General features: G+C 38.0%; 1 protein-coding gene across 2 annotated transcripts in view; it reads right to left on the bottom strand.

The window, feature by feature from the left end:
* Positions 1 to 1,105: 1,105 nt before the first annotated feature.
* GUCY1B1 (guanylate cyclase 1 soluble subunit beta 1) overlaps positions 1,106 to 21,701 on the bottom strand; it is a 49,661-nt gene continuing 29,065 nt past the window's right edge. For both annotated transcript variants that reach the window (XM_004772038.3, XM_004772039.3), the window contains exons 5-14: positions 20,380 to 20,577; positions 14,456 to 14,686; positions 13,124 to 13,240; positions 11,796 to 11,929; positions 9,046 to 9,243; positions 5,847 to 6,084; positions 4,669 to 4,809; positions 3,999 to 4,153; positions 3,520 to 3,646; positions 1,106 to 2,313 (exon numbers count right to left, since the gene is read on the bottom strand). In XM_004772038.3, the coding sequence (XP_004772095.1) occupies positions 2,290 to 2,313; positions 3,520 to 3,646; positions 3,999 to 4,153; positions 4,669 to 4,809; positions 5,847 to 6,084; positions 9,046 to 9,243; positions 11,796 to 11,929; positions 13,124 to 13,240; positions 14,456 to 14,686; positions 20,380 to 20,577 (1,563 nt within the window). In that variant the 3' untranslated portion in view covers positions 1,106 to 2,289. The remainder of the gene's footprint in view (positions 2,314 to 3,519; positions 3,647 to 3,998; positions 4,154 to 4,668; positions 4,810 to 5,846; positions 6,085 to 9,045; positions 9,244 to 11,795; positions 11,930 to 13,123; positions 13,241 to 14,455; positions 14,687 to 20,379; positions 20,578 to 21,701) is intronic.

The raw sequence follows: 21,701 nt of genomic DNA, 5'->3' as shown, positions 1-21,701 counted from the left end.
GAAGAGATCAATTTGGTATGGACTGCTAATGGTTACAGTTCGTCTTTTGGGCATAATGATAGTATTCTGGAATTAGATGGTTATACAACTGGGTGAATATACCAAAACCACTAAATTGTACACTTCTAAAAAGTGAGTTTTATAGTATGTGGTTTATAGCTCTACAAAATAAATAAAAGATCTAGAAAATGGATTAAAGGGAATTGACAAAAATTTAGGAAATTTTTAATAACTCTAGAATCCAGGTGGCAAGTGAATGGTGGTACCCTGTACAAGTTCTTTGACCTTTTCTTTATGTTTAAAATTCTTACCAAAAAATGTGTGTGAAGTAATTGACCAGAAACAATAATTTTTTTAAAAAGTGAAAGCAAATAAATACAAAATGGTCATCAGGGTCAGTGCAACAAGGAGACTTCAAGGAATTTAGAAATTAGGAAGAGAACTTGCAAAGCCAACTCAGCGCACAGAATTCATGCTGCCACTGAAGACTGGCGGGGAGAGGCTGGAGATCCTGAGGTAGGCTGCTAGACTTGGCCTAGAGCCTTGCTAGTTCTTAACTGTGTTTTATCACTGCAAATGTCACATATTTTAATTATTGGTATATGTGTTTTTCACTCCTAAAAGACAGAGATACTCAAGGGCTGCTGTCATTTCCTATTGATCTGTGGATCTGCCCCTCCAGGTTTAGTCTTGCTTCTCCCACCTTGTTGGTACTAAAGATAAGCAGTGTTTGAGGATAAAGCTAAGAGGAGCCATTCAACTGTATAACCACAGTGAATCAAAATTAATTTAAAGTGCAGAATCGGGGCACTGGGTTGGCTCATTGGTTAATCCTCTGCCTTCAGCTCAGGTCATCATTCCAGGGTCCTGGGGTGGAGCCCTGCATCTGGCTTTCTGCTCAGCGGGGAGCCTGCTTTCCCTTCTCTCTCTGCCTGCCTCTCTGCCTGCTTGTGATCTCTCTCTCTCTGTCAAATAAATAAATAAAATCTTTGTAAAAAATAATAAAAAGCAGAATTGGGAAAATTATAAATGTACTTATAAAAATGGCAGTAATAATATGGCCAACAATAACATCAATAACAGTTTTGTTGAAATACAAACTGTCTAGAGACAAGTGGAAAAAATAATTTATTGCAGATTCTCTTACACATGAACATGGAACATTTATACATATATAGATGTGCTGATATGAAATGCTAAATTTCAAAACAAACATTTTTACACAAAAGTAGTTGCACTATATTTTATAAAGGTAGATATTAATAAATTATCAGAGATACTTAAGAACAATAGGCCAATTATTCCAACAGGAATGCATTTGATGCCAAAATTAAAGTAACATTTCTGAACATGATGGCTTGGATATAATCACATTCTTCCAAGCTAAGAAAAGGAAGCTCATTTCTGGAAATAAAAGGCCAGAAATGGCTCTTTCAGGAGTATCCCAGTGGTGTCTCCAATTTTATTCTTGGATGTGGTTAGAGAGCCTAACATTTATCCCAAGTTAAGGTAATTGTTCAGTGTGAAATAGTACAGCTTTTTGTAACAGCTGCAAGTGGTTAATGAGATTTAATATAAGGGATATACTACAAACATAGAGTTTTAGAGGAATTACAATGCCCACATTATATATGATTTGAGTAAACAACCAAATATTTTGGAACAGGAATGTGCGCCCTCTATTTTTGAAGGAAAATGAGTACAATTCAAAATAGTCACTATTTTCTTAGTGTGGTATATTAATTCTTATTTTGGGAATCTGAAAATAAATGGCATTTTTTTCCCTAAAACTTAGAACTCACTCCTTTAGAAAATGATTTCTATAATGATGTACACTGGCACAATATAAACTTTGTTTTATGTTGTTATAGTCATTAAAACATACATAGACATATACATGGAACACTAAACAGATTTGGTAAGCCATGATATGATATATACACATGACCAAATACTGTTCAGTGTCATTTAATTAAATCAACAAATATTTATTGGGTGCCTACCACTTGCAAATTACCATGTTCAGTGGTAGATCTTAAGACACAGGAAGCTCACATCATTCACATCTAAAGCCAAACTTCAGGTAATATACTAAACCTTGAAAATAATCAAAAGCAGAGCTAACGTTGAGTAGTGAATCATGAAAGCTATACCAAGGAGAAAGGCTTGGGATAACTGCAAAGGACAAAGCGAAATATGTATCCACAGGAATAATGGCTCCTAGGCGAGGCATGTGACTGGGGACCACGGGAGCCCTTCTGCGGTCCTCTTCATCCCATGGTCCAACATTCAGTCGTCATCCCGAGTTGTTTCCTTTCAAGAGTGGAATAAATAGGGATTCATTTTCGGTGATAATAAAGCAGGTAGTATCCCCCCAAATATTCTTTTTTTCGTCATATGAAAATGTGATCTGCATTCAGATCTGTTTGCTGCCTCCCGCCCTCATTCTGGGGGAAACAGGGCCACCCACCTCAAATGAGAAACACTTGAGGTAGAATTTAATTTATCAGAAGAATATCTGTAAACATGCCAACACCGCAAGTAAACTATTTAAGGTAAAAAGACCAGAAAGAAGATGAAGATAAATATTTTAAAGTTTGGCATTCCATTCCTTTTAGGACTTACACTCTACCAGCATTTTTAGGGGGATGCATGCCTACGGGAAAAAGGAAATATACTCAGTGAGTCTCCCTCTCCCCCTCTAAAGAACCAGTACATCAACAGGGTAACAAAGTATCCAACTCGCTTCTAACAAAGCGCTCTGCTTGGCAACAGAGTGGGCACGACCTTGGTGTGCGCAGCCCAGTGGGAGTCGGGGCGGAGGGCCATTGTCTGAGGACGGCTTAGCGGGCCTTCGAGCTAGAATGCGACCCTAGCAGGAGCACCAACCTGAGGCTGCCCTACGCAGTCATTCAGGTTCGAGAAGGTTACAAATCGCTCTTCTTTCTAGGAAAAATGCCATGGGACTAGAACGTCTAAAGATTGCCAGACATTCCACGGGGAGACAGCTTGGCCCTCAGAAGGATCCGAAGCTTCGTGATGTAGGAACCACCTACACATTGTGGTCCTGACTCTGCCCGTCTGGTGATCTCAGAATGGTACAGGGAGCTATGGGAAGAGGATGGGAACCCCCCCACAGCCCGCTCATCTCAGCCGTGTTTAAATCAGATTATGGCAGAAGAATAAAAATAAGCAAACAAAAACAGGTCTTCCCCTTTTGGTGCTTTTGGTTTTCATTTCATTAGAAGACAAAAGCTGGCAACGTTGCATAAAGTATAAAGTAAAGTAAACTTAGGGAAGTTATTATTGTTCTAACTGGCTCATTAATGTTTCGGTATTTCCGCTGCTTCACTGGGGAGTTCATTTTTGTTAGCAAGAGTTCTTTTCAAATGAGACCTATTCCCAGTGATTATAATCTAGCTCTCTCTCTATTTTGTTTATTTACTTATTCACTTATTTTTAGCGCTCTGTATTTATATTCTGTCTTTAAAAAAGGAATTGCATGCTGATTAGTCATACCTCTGTTCCTGTATTTTTTCTGGAAAGAAACCAAACTTGCATTGGCTCTTTTTTGCCCTTCATGGACACGGGGCCTCGGTGCTCCAAATGGAACTGTGGATCTGAGTTTTCCGGTGTCATAAGACATCTAAAAGACAGGGGACAGGGAAGAGAGAGTCGTATGGAGTATGGTTGTATAGAGAAAGTGGTATGAACCGAAATTAAAAGTGTAGTGTAGTGTAGTGTAGTGACCCACACTACAGTTGTATACTTAAAGGTAACACAAGGTCTTAGTGACAACGATCATACAAGGGAATTCCCAAGGTGGTGTGGAACCATTAGAAGTGGGAGTAATGACCCAATTTTCTCAAATAAGAAATAAACAGTCCTAAGAGCACAAGTGATGACTGTTTAAAAAGAATAAAACCACTGAGAGTTAAGCCACACGTTAAGAGACTTTTTTCTTGCAAGTCAGTCAAAACTAAGACATGTTTTCTTACCTATAGGTATATTCAGACACATTTATTTTTCCTTTTTCGCCAGTGGTTTCTGTTCTGCTTGTTAGGTTAACGGTGTTTCCAAAAAGGCAGTACCGCGGCATCCTCTGTCCTATCACACCGGTAACGACCTCTCCAGTGTGTATCCCTATTGTTATCTGCAGAAATCCAAACTTTGTTTCCATAAGTTCAATCACCAAAACACTAACTTTTTATTTCTTTACATTACAGAATGTAGAACCATCATATAAAAATCTTGAGAATTCTCTAGAAGAACCCCACGTGTATTATAGCATATTTATAAAATAAAAGAACTCCAAGTGTATTTATAAAAACAAAAAACCTTCACAGATATCTGTCTTCCAGGAGGAACATTCATTTTCTAAAGTCTGAAGATTTCAAAGATATGATTCTGGCAACTCAGATGAGACACAGGAAAGAGGTATTTAAAAATAAGCCAGAAAGGACAGGAAGTTTTATCTCACCCTCATGATTTTACTACATGTAATAGACTAGGTATTTTCAAATAGGTGGACAGATTTCCCATCTTTATGAAAATATGGGATATAAGAAAAGATTATAATCTATGTATAATTAGTGACTGCCTGGTAAAGAATAGGTCAGTTGTCCACAAAGTTCTCCTCCTACTATTATATGCGTTATATTCACTAACCTGAACAGATTCGCCATCCACTTGAACCTGACCAGCAATTTCCATCATGTCCAAGGCCAGGTGGCAGATGGACCGTGCATGGTGGATGCATGGCTCTGGTAAACCACTCACAGTCATATACTTGTCACCAACTGTTTCCACCTAGCACAGCACATATAATTCACATGTTCCTTGGTTAGAATAAACATTACCATTTCATTTGCTACCCTTATATATAAACAATGTTTTTTCAAGGCTACTGCTAACTTTAAACTCTCCTTCTCTGTATTCTTTTAAAATTCTAATGCATTCGACTCCAACAAGATGAAACCTTATAATTATTTCAGATTTACACACATGGCACTTGAGGTCTTTGATTACAGGCAGGTCCAGACACAGCATTATTCTCTCCCTAGTAATTCCGGGTTTCTCACCCCAAATACCCTTACAATTCAATGGACAATTAATTGCCATTAACTCCCTAAAATAATGATGGTTTATGGCACAAGGGCCACTACCCAAAGCCCAGTGATTTATCATGTTCATTAACCATTTATGTTTAATGTGCTCACAAAGCGTTACATTGTACCTCAGAAAACCACTATAAAATCCATAGTCTTTGTGGCACTCCTATTACTCCAGATGCCTGGAGATGGTTTGGCTAACATCCTTACTTTTATGAAGCAATAATGTCCTGACTTCATTTTTTCAAAATTATATTTGTTTTCAATTGAAACAAAGAGCAGAAATATCTTATAAATGTTTATCTTCAAGTCCGTGTTATCTAAAAGCAGATCTGAGTCCCCAGTACCCTTCTCCTGGTCTCCAACTTCTTTCCCATGCTAAGCATTTATATATTTCAGTAAAAATGTCTCCTGCAGAGCATACAACAAATGTTAAATTTATGTTATGTGTCATAAACAACCTGCACAGATTCATTAACGTAAGTGCCAATGAGCTGCTGAACATTTCATTTTCACTAGGGGATCATCAGCACTCTTCCTTTTGTTTACTAGGAAGAGAAAGTTTTATAACAAGAGGTAATTATTTAAGAAAATTGTAAACAGTAAATACACGGAGGCTGGCTGCTGCATGGCTATATGGCTAGAATCAGAGAAGGTGCTTGTGATGTCTCTGAGTGTAGGGCCTTGGAATTCAGACTCCAAAGAGTCCCACATTAGGATATGACCTGGACTTGCCTTATAAACAAATGGATTTTTCCGAGAGTCAGTCAATGTGTCAAATCTGGTGTAGAGGTCATTAAGGAGGTTAACAATCTTCATGGCCCCTTCTCCAGATGCGTGCTTGCTACAGAAAGCATTGAAGCCCACGATGCCGCTGAAGAGGATGGTCACGTTGTCGTATCTTTTGGCAGGCACCGGACGCTTGTGTCTCAGCTCATTGGCAACAGACGGAGGGAGGACAGAATATAGCAACCTGTTCAGTTCAGCGGCGTGGGGAAAAAGCCACAGTAAGAAATGATGGGAAGAGCCTTAGTGCTTCTACTGTCCACCTCCTAGAGCTTTGATATCGTATGTACAGTAAAATTCTGGAGTGGTAATAGGACACCCATTACTGGCCATATATGTAAGGGAGGTATCGAAGATACTGTAATTTATTTGTTTTCATCACATACAACAACTGCAAATCCAAACCAGTTCATGCCAAATGAAAATAAGTCAAACAAATAAACAGGCAAAGTGGAAGACTGGTAATAGGACAAAGTTTTCATCTGTGGTACTGAATTCTGACCCACCATTATGGTTCACAGTTTGAAAGCTGTTATCACTAGCACTTAAAACACTGTCTGAGTAGCAAAATACCAGGGGCACATTTATCTCTTAGGAATAAGAAATCTACCTGAAATTGTGTAAATAATATTAAAAGAAGTAGATTTCTGGGCACCTCAGTGGCTCAGTCTGTTAAGCACCTGCCTTCCACTCAGGTCATGATTCCAGGGTCCTGGGATGGAGTCTCACTTTGGGATCCCTGCTCAGTGGGGAGTCTGCTTCTCCCTCTCCCTCTGCCCCTACCCCTGCTTGTGCTCTCTCTCTCTCTCCCTTACTCTCTCTCTGTGTCAAATAAATAAATAAAAATCTTAAAAATAAATAAACAGTAGATTTCTCCTCAGTCTCATTCATGACTCACTCTTCCATAAGACTCTGATAAAACAGATGAAGACTGAACTAGGCAAGAAACGGATTGTATTTCTACAGGCAATATGGAGATTACTTTGATGACTTTAGGGATTACGCTGAGAGGCAAGTGTGGTAAACACAGAGGAAGGGGATGAGGGCTGATGGATGACAGGAGAGAAGCAGAAACTAGGGTGATCGATGTCGCTTGGCATGAGGACCCAGCAGAACAAATGAGCCTTCTCTGCCTTTTTCTTCCCTAGAGCCAGAGGGCATACCATGCTAAATTTAATCGTACAGGCTTCATAAAATATGTTATTTTCAGGGATGAAGTTGTACCACTCACCAGTAAAGGATACAGTTTGAATTGGTTTTCAAGCAGCAGGAGGAAATTGAGCTACCTGCCCTAGGGACTTCCTGAAATTTGCAAAATACCTGGTAGACTAAGGAGTTCACTTAGGGTCACAAGGGAAGTGAAGAGGTCTCAAAGAAACTACACATAGCTTTCAGTTTCCTCATACAAGGGTCAAGACAAGTGAATTAAGCAGCTAAGGATAAAGATGGACTTTGAATGGCATTCTCTATGTCATCCATACTATCAATAAATAGTTAACTGGTGTGTTTGTATGTGGGCACAGCATTCATCCAAGGGCAGCTACACATGTATTAATGGAAAGAAAAGTACAGAAACTGATGCTGTTATCTATATATATGGGTGCTCGAGAATGAAATAGCTCTTATAGGAAGTAAGACAGATCAGTCCAACTTTCCAAGACAGTTGCCACATTATAAATGAACATTAAAAATGAACACACAAATGAGACCAAGTAGTAAACACTCTCTTATGAAACTCCAGTGATTTTATTGCCTTTTGACAGATAAAATCACAAGTAGCAAATGAGACCCCCGTAGTATGCACACGGGGCTGCCCACGACCCTTCAAACCTGAGCTGAAGGCAGAGGCTTTCCCACTGAAAAGGCGCCCCTGAAAAATATTTACCTTTTTTTTTAAGTTTTTTCTTTTCTCCCATGACATGGAAAACTATTGGCATGAAATGATCAGATCACAAAATTCATGGGCTTTTATGTATCCATTTTGAGTCTAAAAGTTCCTATAAAGATGCCAATATAGCATTTTATTTTATTTTTATTTCCTTTAAAGATCTTATTTATTTATTTGACAGAGATCACAAGTAGGCAGAGAGAGAGGAGGAAGCAGGCTCCCCGCGGAGCAGAGAGCCCGATGTGGGGCTCGATCCCAGGACCCTGGGATCATGACCTGAGCCTAAGGCAGAGGCTTTAACCCACTGAGCCACCCAGGCACCCCCAGTATAGCATTTTAATTTATTAAAATTCTATTTATCTTATTCAGAAGCACACACAAAAGGCACAATTATATTCCTTAACTTTTAATTATATCATATATTTTTTGAAGTTATTGATACTTAAGGAAGTATTACCTTTAATGCTATTTGTCCAGTATTTCACAACTTAATACACCATTCACAGAAAAATAGGAGTTTTCGATTTTGTCTTTTTTTTTTTTTTTAAGATTTATTTATTTGAGAGAGAGAGAGAACATGTGGCGGGTGAGGAGCAAAAAGAAAGAGAATCTTACAAGCAGACTCCCCACTGACCACAGAGCCTGAAACGGGACTCAATCTCACAACCCTGACATCATGGCCTGAGCCAAAACCAAGAGTCTGACGCTAAACTGACTGAACCATCCAGGCACCCCAGATTTTGTTATTTTTGTTAACATATCTCATTACAGATATAATGGTTGTGATTACAGATGACATCATAATCTGTCAAATTCCTATCTGCCAAGCCCTAAAATAACCTAGACTCTGAGAGTCCTTTAAAAGACAAAGGCCTATTCTAAGGACAGTGTTTCTCATAACCCTCAGAACCCACCCAGCCCCCGGCACACAGAGGTTGCTCAGTACATAGTTCTCATGTGAAGGAATGAATGAATGGAGAGATCCAATTTAAAGATGCGTTTGAATTATTGTACTGATTTTCCAAGAGAGATATTTTGGCATCTGTTCTTTCAACGTAAAAACTGAAGACATATTCCCACTACCATTAAGACTGACTTATTTCTGTGTGCATAATTTCTTTTTTAAGTGACACAGAAGGTTTTATTTACTACTTGGGAGCTACCGCGGGTTCCATGCCTCTCTGGTGTGCTGATCAGACTTAACTGTAGTGGAGTCACACTATATAAAGCCCTTCCTTCACCACGAGGCTTCATTCTTACGTATCTGTCTTTTTCTTTTCATCTTCCAAGGCTCTTAATGTGAGCTGCAGCCTGTCTGTGAGGATTTCCAGTTCCTGGGTCAGTTTGTATTCCTCCCTGAATTGTTCTCCCAAAAGAACGAGGTCGCGTGTGGCATCGTGCAGAGGGATGTCACTCAGATACAGACCTCTCCGTGTCAGATCGTCCAGATTCATCACACTGTTATAGAGGGAAAGGAGGCAAAATCAGTGCCAACTTGTCTACATGATAATCCCGAGCCTGGTAACTGTCAAGGAGTATAATCCTGTCACCTTCTACCATTCAGTTCCTCCTACCCATTCAACAGGTGAGGCTACAGACAAGAAAATTGGGGGAGTCACATGAAGGTTATGACTTCATTCTTTTATATATTAAAAATCTATCAAAAAGCAGTGATGAACTTGATATACATTTTGCCAAATCACACGTTTGGTGCCATCGGCGTAAACGGCAAGATAAGGTAGAAACCTGTCCGGTGTGACCTGATCGGGTATTTAACACGAGACTGTTATTCACTGCTATCGCATTTCCCTCTCATTATAAAAAGATGAAGAAAAATGTCCTTTTACCCTCTGCTACAGGGATAATAATGCCTCTCTTGAGAAACCAGTTCATTTTGGCCTTATGTAACTGGTTAATTTTCCGTCTTAGACGCAATGATTAAAAGTTTACAATCAAATTTATGACCTATCTTCCACATGTATATTATGTATTTATAACTCTTTGACATGTATTATTTGTGCTACTCTCCCTTCTGGTTCTAATTTCTACTACTCTTGTTTCCTTTGAAAATATTTCTCATTTTTGAAACATTATTTAATCCTGCTAGATTTTATGCATCTCTCTAATCTAATTTATTTTTTTACCTGTTATTTTTAGAATAGCATACTAATATTTACTGATTCAGCTATGATCTGGTAAGCAACTGCTTTGTAAAACCTTATTTTTTGGTTAAAATGTCTTAAGTTTACATTATTGGTTTCAATTATTTAAATATAAAGTAATTACTTCTGGGCATTCCCAATAAGAATTTCTCTAAAATGATATAAAAAGTATTGACTTTACTGAAGAATTTTGGACTGATAAAATGTCTTCTTCTTACATATTCTCAGCAGAAATGTCCACAAATGAAAGCAAAAATTAGCATGTTAATATAGAGAAATAAAATGATCGAAAAGTTTACTAATGAAGCACATGGTCTCTTTCGATTGTGTTAAAATGCATATGTATGTTAAAGCTCACTTTCAGAATAGACCCATCTGAAAAGAGGCCAGATCATCTGACAAATGGTAGACAAGACCATGAGCAGAGAAAATAAAAAGATTATAAGCTTAAAATGAAAATGGCTGAAAATGTACATATTGAGATAGAAAACAATCAAATTATGTCTCACTTTTCTATAAATTTACTTATTATTTTAATGAACTATTAACATATTTTTTCTAAAGTTAAACTAATTGTCTTGAAATTATTTACTTTACAAGTAAAACTGCTTTTAGGTGATCTCACTTAATGTGAAAACAAACCTTTCTATACACATGGACAGGTACCACATGACAAACCGTGAATGTGTCACTATGCGTATTTCTGCATATGGCAATTAACAAAAAGACTCCAAATTGTCTGCTTCTGTTCCCCGAGAGAACTTTATCTCCATGAATAGAAACTGTCCCTACTGAAAAGTTGTCATTCTATTAAAGTTCAACTGGAAAAGAGACAGAAGAAAAAAACTTAGGGACAGCCAATGAAATATAGTAAATCAATGTGGGTGACTAAAAAATATAAAAAATTTATGTTCTCTAATTTTTGCCTCTTTTATTTTCATGATGCATATTCTCAGGAAAAAAGTCCTTAGTCTTACATAGTCTTTAATAGCTTATTGAAGTTCTACAAAGTTCCTTATGTTTTTCAGAGATTTTAAGGCAGTATATTTAAATGAAAAGTGACCATGATGAACTTTAAATTTTTAGCCAATAGCTCACCAAAACATACTTAACTGAATGTATTAACTAAATAACGTGCATAGCTTTCAGTTATGCAGAGCTACAAATACATAAAATATCACCTAACAAGTCTGTTACCTTTTTCTATTTTTCTAAGTAAATGTAGATATAGTTTTCTTATTGTGAGTTCCCATGCATCTTTTAGTAAAATGTTTTGTCAAACTGGAAACACAGCATCCTACAGTTTTATTTTCCTCTGATGGTTATTATAAATAACATAATTTACATAAGTTTCAGTGTAATATATTTTGAATAGTGAATCCTGATTAAAGTTGCTATATATTTTTTATATAAAATTGTTCAAATCCAGAAATATTTTTAAAAAGTAATTTCTCGGTGCCAAATACATCCATGTATTCACACCATCATATCAGATGCTCTACAGAATTGTTTTTCTATGTGACACTCCTTTGGAAGGTATAAAGCTATAGAATTAGCAACCTGCAGATTGGATTTTTCCATGATCCAATGGCATAAACGCTCAGCAAGCTGATTAAGACAGGGCAAATAAAAAAGAATACATGATTTCTTCCAAGCTTATTACAAGTGTTAAATGAAATTATCCTTGTTATAGAGAGGTATATAAACAAGGATTGTAAAATCTAATTACACTTCGATCACGTAGTGTAAATGATTAAATAAAATGATTAAATAAAATGTTACCGAATTTTTGTTAGCTAAAGATAGGTATTTATATCCATTATAATTAATCAAAAAAAAAATGATTACCTTGGTGAACACAGAAAAAGTATGCTATCTGCTTCAGGTAAGTAGATCATTTGACCCTTCAGACGTAAGCAGCTGATCTCAGTCCCAGTCAGCTCATCCTCACATTCTAATTTCTCGACATCCAACAATCCTTCCTTGAAAAGGCAAGACATAACCATTAACTAGTACCTTTTTTCCTTACAGTTCAGTAAAAAAATAAGGACAGGCATGCTTCACTTCCTACCAAACCATAAAGGAGAGTAAATGCACCATGTAGATGAGGAAGGACATTTCACCAAAATGGTACCAGGTATTAAGCAAAGTTGGCTACCTGGCAAACAGGGCAGAAAAGCGAGTTGACTGGCTCATTTGAACCCAAAAAGACAACAGCTGTACTACTGTTGGCATACTTGTTGAAAGCTTCCATGAGTCATACTTCTGATTCTCCAGGATGGCTACAACATATAATATTAAGTTCCAGCAAAGAACAACCCAAGAGCCTCCATTCCCTATGCCTTCATTCACAGAGTAACAGGGAATAGTTCCAAATACGTCAAACATGTGTGGGTAAGGCCTTTGCGAGGGCCACAGGAAGGACAGGATGTTTACTCCAAGACACTTTGGCTGCACCAGTCTGAAGAACAGAAACTATGAGATCTGGGTGCTACCTAAATAATCAACTGGATGAATATGTTATCACTTTTATTTTCCCACAAAAATGGCATGAAGAATAATGGACAATTTAAGGAAGAATTAAATCAGGACTTTGGTTGAAGTTTAAAAGAACATTCTTTATCAGTTTTGATTTCTAAAATAGCACATGGTAGTTTAAGGAAGTAAAAGATATTTGTTTTATTACGTGAAACTGAGTTGTCCCAATGAGACAGTCTCAAAACTTATTTTTGTTAATTCTGATCCGTTGATAAGAGTCCCACTGCCCCTCAGGCAAACCAAGAATCAGTAACATTGCCTTTGAAATAGTACTCTCTCTGGGGGCACTTGGGTGGCTCAGTGGGTTAAAGCCTCTGCCTTCGGCTCAGGTCATGATCCCAGGGTCCTGGGATCGAGCCCCACATCAGGCTCTCTGCTCTGCGGGGAGCCTGCTTCCTCCTCTCTCTCTGCCTGCCTCTCTGCCTACTTGTGATCTCTGTCTGTCAAATAAATAAATAAAATCTTAAAAAACAAAACAAACAAACAAAAAAGAAATAGTACTCCCTCTGACGTTTCTTGGGGATCTGTCTATAGTTCCTCCATATCACAGAATGGTAAAGTAGCTAACTTTCCCTCGGGGCCATGTCTAATTTGAAACATCCCTTACTCACTCACACTGAAAGAAGTATCTTGATTACCTTACTTCTCAGGACGAAAACCGTATTGATGTGTGAAAGGATCCCATGAAAACTAATGTCAATATGAGGACGAACGAGAGAGAAGACAGACAACAGGCTGCAGTTCCCAGGCTGGAGCTAAGATGTAGATGAAAGGGAAAGAACACAGGATTAGCTGAAATAATTCTTACAATTTGAGATTAGATTAAGCCAGCTCAATAAGACTTAAAAATAGAAAACCATAATCATATGGTATAGGAATTGCCTCAACCATGGGCTCCTGTCTTGACCTATGTCACTCAGCAATCAAACGGGCATCATATCGTTGCATGAACACAAAACCGAATATGGCTTCAGAGTACTCATATCCCAATACAGGCTTCTATAAGTAAGAGAAGCATTTTGGAAGAAGAAATAATAGAAATGTGACTTCTTAAAAGGTAGTGTGAGGTATCAAATGCCTGTGGGTTATGATGAAATTTAAGTAGAAAAACCACCAGAAAACACTCATCCTTTATTAAGAGACAGCTAATAATAGTAATGGGTAACAGTTAATAATTGCTTAGACACTGGACCAAAAGTTCTTTATGCACTCTGTCTCCTCACACCGTAATGAAGGGGAAATAGGCAGAGAAAGGCGAGGTAAACGGGCTCACATTCATACAGTGAAAGGGAGGCAGGCCCGGCACAGGAGCCCATGCTGCATACTACCCTACTTCTGGATGGGTAAGTCTACAACAGAGCCCGTCTGGGCTAATCCACCATTAGTAAGGCTCTTTAACTACAAGTGGGAAGTATCTCCAATGTGTTGGATACAACTTCAGAGTTAGTTAGGTGAGAGGGAAAAATAGAAAGGATTTTTCAAATGGTCTGAATAACCCAAGTTAAATGCACCCCAACTGTTTTCCTTCGAGGCTCTGCTCAACCCCAGGAGAATCTATCACTTCCCTCTTTAGTGTTTGTACAATTCCTCTCTCTTCCCTGCAAATGTCAAAGACTGACTTTGAAAGGTATTTTCAGTCAGCATATAGTCATTCAATGAATAAATAAGTGAAAGATGCTTGTTACCAGAAAATCACCCATTTTCTCATTTAAAAAAAAAAAAAGCATTCCCATATAATTTTCCCACTGTCCCTGTAAGTGACTGAAACAGAAAAATAAGTAAGTAGTTCCTAGGGAAAGTTGCATATGCTGAAATATACTTAGCTCACAGGTGACAAATTTATGATGTATGATGTCCTGCACATTACATGCAACACACTCAGTGCGTTGAATGAATAAATGGCCGTGTGGAACAACGGCGCCTTCACAGCCTTTTGTCTCAGGCCTTAAGGCAGTTTGAGGTCCTTTTACCTGGGGAAGCACTCTGTAGATGGCATTGCCGCACTGAGTAACCACTAGGTCCCGGTCAAATATTATGTGAAAAGGAAAAGCTTTGCAGAAGGTATAGGGACTGATGCGTGATTCCTGGGTACCATTTTCTTCAAATCTATCAAGATCTTCATAGAAGTCTTCTTCTTTTGACTCTTTTTCTTCAATTAAAAACTGAGTATGATCACATTCTTCATTTCTTTGCTGAATAACCTGGATTCCAAAGGGGAGAGATGGTGTTGATTATCTGAATTTCAGTTTGGTGAAAATATCTGAACACTCAAGACACTGGCTATAAGAATGGTTAATTAGAAAATATGAATATACGGAAATGCTATGTATGTCTTAAATAGGACACTATTTATGGACATTGTCTTGTTCAATGTGAATTAAAGACTGAATGATTATTTGTAATGAAACTGAAAATCTGGTATAGGTCCTTTAAGTAACCCAGACAGCCTCCTGGATAGAATGAGGAGAAAAGTACCACCTTTGTCTTATAGGCTCAGCCCACTCAGCCAGTACACTTGGTTCAGTAAATGAACTACCAACCATACAAAGTGGCTCTATTTAATATGATAAAAAATGATATTCACAGAGGGAAATGAAACAATGGAGATACATATTTTAAAATATATGCAATAGGGCGCCTGGGTGGCTCAGTGGGTTAAGCCGCTGCCTTCGGCTCAGGTCATGATCTCAGGGTCCTGGGATCGAGTCCCGCATCGGGCTCTCTGCTCGGCAGGGAGCCTGCTTCCTCCTCTCTCTCTCTCTCTGCCTGCCTCTCTGCCTACTTGTGATCTCTCTCTGTCAAATAAATAAATAAAATCTTTAAAAAAAAAAAAAATAAATAAATAAAATATATGCAATATCAGGGCGCCTGGGTGGTTCAGCTGGTTAAGCACCTGACTTGCTTTTGGCTCAGGTCATGATCTCTGGATCATGAAATCAAGCCCCATGGTGGGCTCTGAACTCAGCGAGGAGTCTGCTTGAGATTCCGTCTCCTTCTGCCCCTCCCCCTGCTCCCACTAAATAAATAAACAATAAAATCTAACCACAATGAGATATCACCTCACACCAGTCAGAATGGCTAAAATCAACAAGTCAGGAAATGACAGATGCTGGCGAGGATGCGGAGAAAGGGGAACCGTCCTACACTGTTGGTGGGAATGCAAGCTGGTGCAGCCACTCTGGAAAACAGCATGGAGGTTCCTCAAAATGTTGAAAATAGAACTGCCCTATGACCCAGCAATTGCACTATTGGGTATTTACCCTAAAGATACAAATGTAGTGATCCAAAGGGACACATGCACCCGAATGTTTATAGCAGCAATGTCCACAATAGCCAAACTATGGAAAGAACCTAGATGTCCATCAACAGATGAATGGATCAAGAAGATGTGGTATATATACACAATGGAATACTATGCAGCCATCAAAAGAAATGAAATCTTGCCATTTGCAACAACATGGATGGAACTAGAGCGTATCATGCTTAGCGAAATAAGCCAAGCAGAGAAAGACAACTATCATATGATCTCCCTGATATGAGGAAGTGGTGATGCAACATGGAGGCTTAAGTGGGTAGAAGAAGAAGAAATGAAACAAGATGGGATTGGGAGGGAGACAAACCATAAGTGACTCTTAATCTCACAAAACAAACTGAGGGTTGCCGGGGGGAGGGGGTTTGGGAGAAGGGGGTGGGATTATGGACTTTGGGGAGGGTATTTGATTTGGTGAGTGCTGTGAAGTGTGTAAACCTGGTGATTCACAGACCTGTACCCCTGGGGATAAAAATATATGTTTATAAAAAATAAAAAATTAAAAAAAAAAAAACAAAAAGAAATAAAAAGGCATCTAAGTAGGCAAAGAAGAAATTTAACTTTTACTCTTCACAGATGAAGTGATACTCTGTAGAAAATTCAAAAGACTCCACCCCAAAATTGCTAGAACACATACAGAAAATTCAACAATGTGTCAGGATATAAAATCAATGTACAAAAGCAGCTTGCATTTCTATACTCTGACAGTGAGAACAAAGAAAGAGAAATGAAGGAATCAGTTCCATTTACAATTGCACCAAAATCCGTAAAATACATAAGATACCTGGGAATAAATCTATTCAAAGAGGTAAATGATCTGTACTCTGGAAACTGTAGATCTCTTATGAGAGAAATCAAGGAAGACACAAAAATATGGGAAAACATTCCATGCTCATGAATTGAAAGGATGAATATTGTTAAAATGTTTATGCTACCCAGAGAAATCTACACATTCAATGAAATCCCTATCAAAATACCACCAACTTTTTTCACAGAACTGGAAAAAAAATCCTAAAATTTGTATGGAACCAGAGAAGACCCGAATAGCCAAAGAATGTTGAAAAAGAAAATCAGGGGTGCCTGGGTGGTTCAGCTGGGCATCTGCCTTTGGCTCAGGTCATGATCCTGGAGCCCTGACATTGAGTCCCACATTGGGCTCCCTGCTTGGTAGGGAGTCTGCTTCTCTCTCTCCCTCCACTGATCCCCATGCTCATACTCTTTTGTGCTTTGTTGTCGCTCTCTTTTTTTCTCTCTCTCAAATAAGTAAATAACATAAAGTCTTTTAAAAAAAGAAAGAAAGACTTTCATAGATAGATTTTATGAAGTTCAGGAATGTTCCTTCTATCCCTATACTTTGAAGCGTTTTAATCAGGAACGGATGCTGGATTTTGTCAAATGCTTTTTCTGCATCAATTGAGAGGACATTGCCAAACTGTGGAAAGAACCAAGATGCCCTTCAACGTACAAATGGATAAGGAAGATGTGGTCCATATACACTATGGAGTATTATGCCTCCAACAGAAAGGATGAATCCCCAACTTTTGTAGCAACATGGACAGGACTGGAAGAGATTATGCTGAGTGAAATCAGTCAAGCAGAGAGAGTCAATTATCATATGGTTTCACTTATTTGTGGAGCATAACAAATAGCATGGAGGACATGGGGAGTTAGAGAGGAGAAGGGAGTTGGGGGAAATTGGAAGGGGAGGTGAACCAGGAGAGACTATGGACTCTGAAAAACAATCTGAGGGGTTTGAAGTGGTGCAGGGGGTGGGAGGTTGGGGTACCAGGTGGTGGGTATTAGAGAGGGCACGGATTGCATGGAGCACTGGGTGTGGTGCAAAAATAATGAATACTGTTAATGCTGAAAATAAAAAATAAAAAAAAATCACAAAAAAAAAAAATTGCATGCAATGTCATTTTCATCCATCAGTTGGCAATTATACAAAATACCAAATTGGGTAAGACCAGAAAAAGAATCATCTCAAATACCACTAGTGGGAGGGGATCTTGATTAAACTTTCTGAAGGGTAGATTGATAATATATAAGTAATCCCCCCAAAATTATACATTCTCTGATTTAATTTCAAACCTAGGAAGTCATTCTAAGGAAGTAACCATAAGAATGAGTAAAGTTCTATAGTTTAAAAAAAATAACTACATTCCTAAAATATTGGGGATCTCTGGGTGGCTCAGTCGGTTAAATATCTGCCTTCAGCTCAGGTCATGATCCCATATTGGGCTCCGTGCTCAGCTTCTCCTTCTGCTGCTCCCCCGCTTGTGCACCCTCTCTCTCTCTCCCTCTCTGACAAATGGATAAGTAAAATCTTAAAATAAATAAATAAATAAATAAAGATATTATTCATAGGCAAATACATTATTAAGGTATAGAGGGTTTTTGGGTTTTGTTTTTGTTTTGAGCTTAAGAAACTACAAAAAATGCATCCCCTTATAAGGGGAAATACTATATCTCAACTGTGGCCAGATCCAAATGGGAAGTAGCTGGGGCAACGGTTTTTCATTTATAGCTAACTGAAAGCAGAATGTTGCTCCTTTTCACTTTCTGTTCAGGAGTTCAACGCAGCACACTCTGAGACTACAGAACGAATCACAGTTAACATGGACGCCATTGTATATATTCTCTCAAATGCAGTTTCCTGCTGGAATCAGAACATTCCTACTCTCAGTGTCATACTAATCAACTACACTGGCTAAATATTAGTCTTATTTATGATTTCAACATTCTGCCCCTCTAAGGTTGATTTCTCTAAAGTTCCATAAATGAAGTAAGAGTCAGTCTAAAAATTCAAGCCTAACTTTGGTGTTCTGCTCTGATTCCATTTTAGATACAGAAACTGAATTATATACAACCTAAATTTACTAATTAATTCCTCATTTCTGCTCTTTTGCTTTGATTAAATTGTCAAAATGAGTTGCTCTCCGATCATGTTTTTAACGTGTCCTTGGTATATTACTTCTTGACATGGTATAATATTCCTTAAGTAGTTAAATTGTCTGGTAGCTCCAGACCTGTTAAGCTTACAGAATTGACATAAGAATACTTTGGGAAATTAAAACAGTGCCTTTGACAAAAATTAAATATACAAAACATAACTAAAAATGAAAACATTTCAGAATTCTGTGGTGGAGTACTTGAATCAATAAAGGCCATAAGGCAACCTAAATAACGTATAAAGCTATGTAATTAAACCATGTAACTAAGTAAAAACTTGAATTTTATATAGAGTATGCTAATGGCTGTCCACCTTCCATAACAGATATGCTAACCATAGCAACGGCAGTATCCAAGTATGTTTTGTGTTTCTTTCCTGAAGTTTCTATGTGTTTGTCTCTTGCTCAACTTGCCTAAATAAAACAAAACAAAACAAAACAAAAACAAAAACAAGAGTAGTTAGACACAGTGGGAATAAAGCCCCTGATGAAGGCTCACTTAGTAGAGATGCAATGTTAGCTTGGTGCCAGGATTAGAAATGAAAGGCATATTCTAGTATTTTGACTAAATTCCAGTGAGACTCCTAATCATGGATAAATTTTGATTCTTTGCCCAAAGTTTTAATTTCACTTTTAAATGTCTCTGGATTTGATAATGTCACATTATATAGAGTCCCAGTCTCTAGTTATAGAAAAACTAAGACTGGACCTCGGAATCACCAACAAGTGCCCCATCGATACCAACTCCTAAAGAAAGAAAAGCACAAAGCCTACCATGACATCACTAGATGAATGGCCTGGGATGCCTTTCCAAAATCATCAATTTAAATGCTACAATTTTTATTTGGCCTAATATGCTACTTAAAGTTTGAGCTTCACATCTGTGCTAGAACATAACTCTGGCATCTAGGAAATATCCATAAAGAAAAAGAGCAGAAATAGGATATCCCCCTCCCGAATTTTCTCAAACCTGGGGCAACTGAAAGATGGCTTTCAAGGCTGAAGGTGCTGAGCACACAAAAAGCACACACAAAAAAAAGACTAGGAGAGACTGTGGGTTACAAAGAGTCAAACAATGGTTCTCTATTGTACGGAGCTAAGAGCATATATTATCCATAGCAACACAATTTTCAAAGTAGAAGACCTGGCTTCTTTCACCCTGTAATCTAATTAAAAAAAAAAAAAAAGCAAATTTTTTAGATCAAATGAGAGATTCCAACTCTATTTGGGGAACAGACCAAAAAAAAAAAAAAAATCTACAAAGAATCTGACCGTCCACATTATGGTTTTTTGTTTTTTTTTTTTTTTGTATGCTAAAGACTACAGCTTAGCCAGTCACATAGCCTTCTGCTGCCCAGCTGGTACGTGCTCACAGGAGATGCAAACTAGGTTTCATTTTGCCTTAAGCAATGTATAATTGGGAAGAGCTATCTGCCACCACAAGAAAAAAAAATATCCTGTAGAATGACTTCTAAGACCAAATATTTCTATATTGCTGGTACGGCACTGGTAGGGCTAAAATATACCCTGATGAATTCCATCAGCAGTGATAACTAAAGGTAAATTCATGGACTATCATGTTCACTATCCCATGTCAGATGTGTTCAGAAGAGTCTCCCTCACTGACCATTACCTTCATGTCTATTTCGGTGCCATGTATCTGCTGAGCTACTGTTTTGATGATTCCGATGACAATATCCTGAAGACCTTCTCTCTCTGAGTAGTAGTGCAGAATGAGTCCTTTGCCCTTTTCTGCATCGGTGCACCTAAAGGAAGGGGCACGCATACCTGGGTAGATAGTAGCGAGGTGGTCATGCAGAGCATCAAGGTTCTGCAATAAAGAGGAAATACAATGAATAAATGATGCCTCCACAATGGCAGCCGACATTGAGAAAACAAGATAAGGAAACAGGGCTTGAGTCTGAGGTTGGTTGGCAGAATGACTGTTTGAACATTCACATAGCACAACCTTCCCCTGTGCAACGAAACAACTGTAAAGTAAGAGCCACAGAGAACTTAAAACTAAAGTGGTATGATTAAGACAAACATCTATGGCTATTAACAGTTAATACACTTGAAAGAAGGACAAATAAGTTGTATGTAAACAGAATGCCCAAAACAAGAAAAACATAATTATGGGCTAAAACAAAGATATACAGATTTATAGGAGCTTGGGAAAGTTGTATATGCATGTTATAATAAACAATATGGATGCCCAAAGTGATCACATATTACCCTCTGTTTACACCACAATCCTAAAAAGTATTAATGCAAAAACCTGTATCAGTGATAAGCATATGAAACAAGCATATTATTTTGTGAAGTAATATTTTAGAATTAAAAGCATTTTATAAATTTAAATAGCAGGATTGTTTCATATTCATCAGTAGCCCCCAATCAAGATAGAGGCTCACAGCTGACCTGCGAAATAATTATCTTTTGGAACAGAATCTTGGAAAACAATACATTTACCAATAAATATTTTCTGTGCTTACAGCTTTGCCATTAGCATAGAACCTAACAAATTCCCCAGCATCCTGTATTACTCACCAATACACAAAAGTTATTTATATAAAGATCACCAGGAGAAATGGTGCAAACTGTATGTTTCGTTTGGTCCAACATGGTTTTTCAAATAAACAACTCATAATGCGTTAGCGTGTGTGTGTTACATAAATGTAGTAGGATATGCACAGCACAGCAGGTTATAAGAATTAAGAGTGAGGTAGCTTTAGAATTAAGGATACTTTGATTGAAAACATGACATTGTCCTCAGCCCAATAACAGCAGGGAATTGAACTGCCAACATCTGAATGAACAAGGAAACAATTATGCCCTAGAGACTACATAAAGGAACATGGTCCTGCTGTCACCTCCATTATAGTCTAGTGAGACCTGAATGGACTCTGACCTTAAAAAAATGCAATATGCCTGACAATTCACAGACCTGTACCC

Source organism: Mustela putorius, unplaced genomic scaffold (assembly GCF_011764305.1).
Source record: "Mustela putorius furo isolate JIRA1106 unplaced genomic scaffold, ASM1176430v1.1 tig00000056_pilon_pilon_pilon, whole genome shotgun sequence".
Taxonomy (NCBI): Eukaryota; Metazoa; Chordata; class Mammalia; order Carnivora; family Mustelidae; genus Mustela; species Mustela putorius.
The sequence above is the reverse complement of the archived record's forward strand: the minus strand, read 5'-3'. Positions and strand labels throughout refer to the sequence as shown.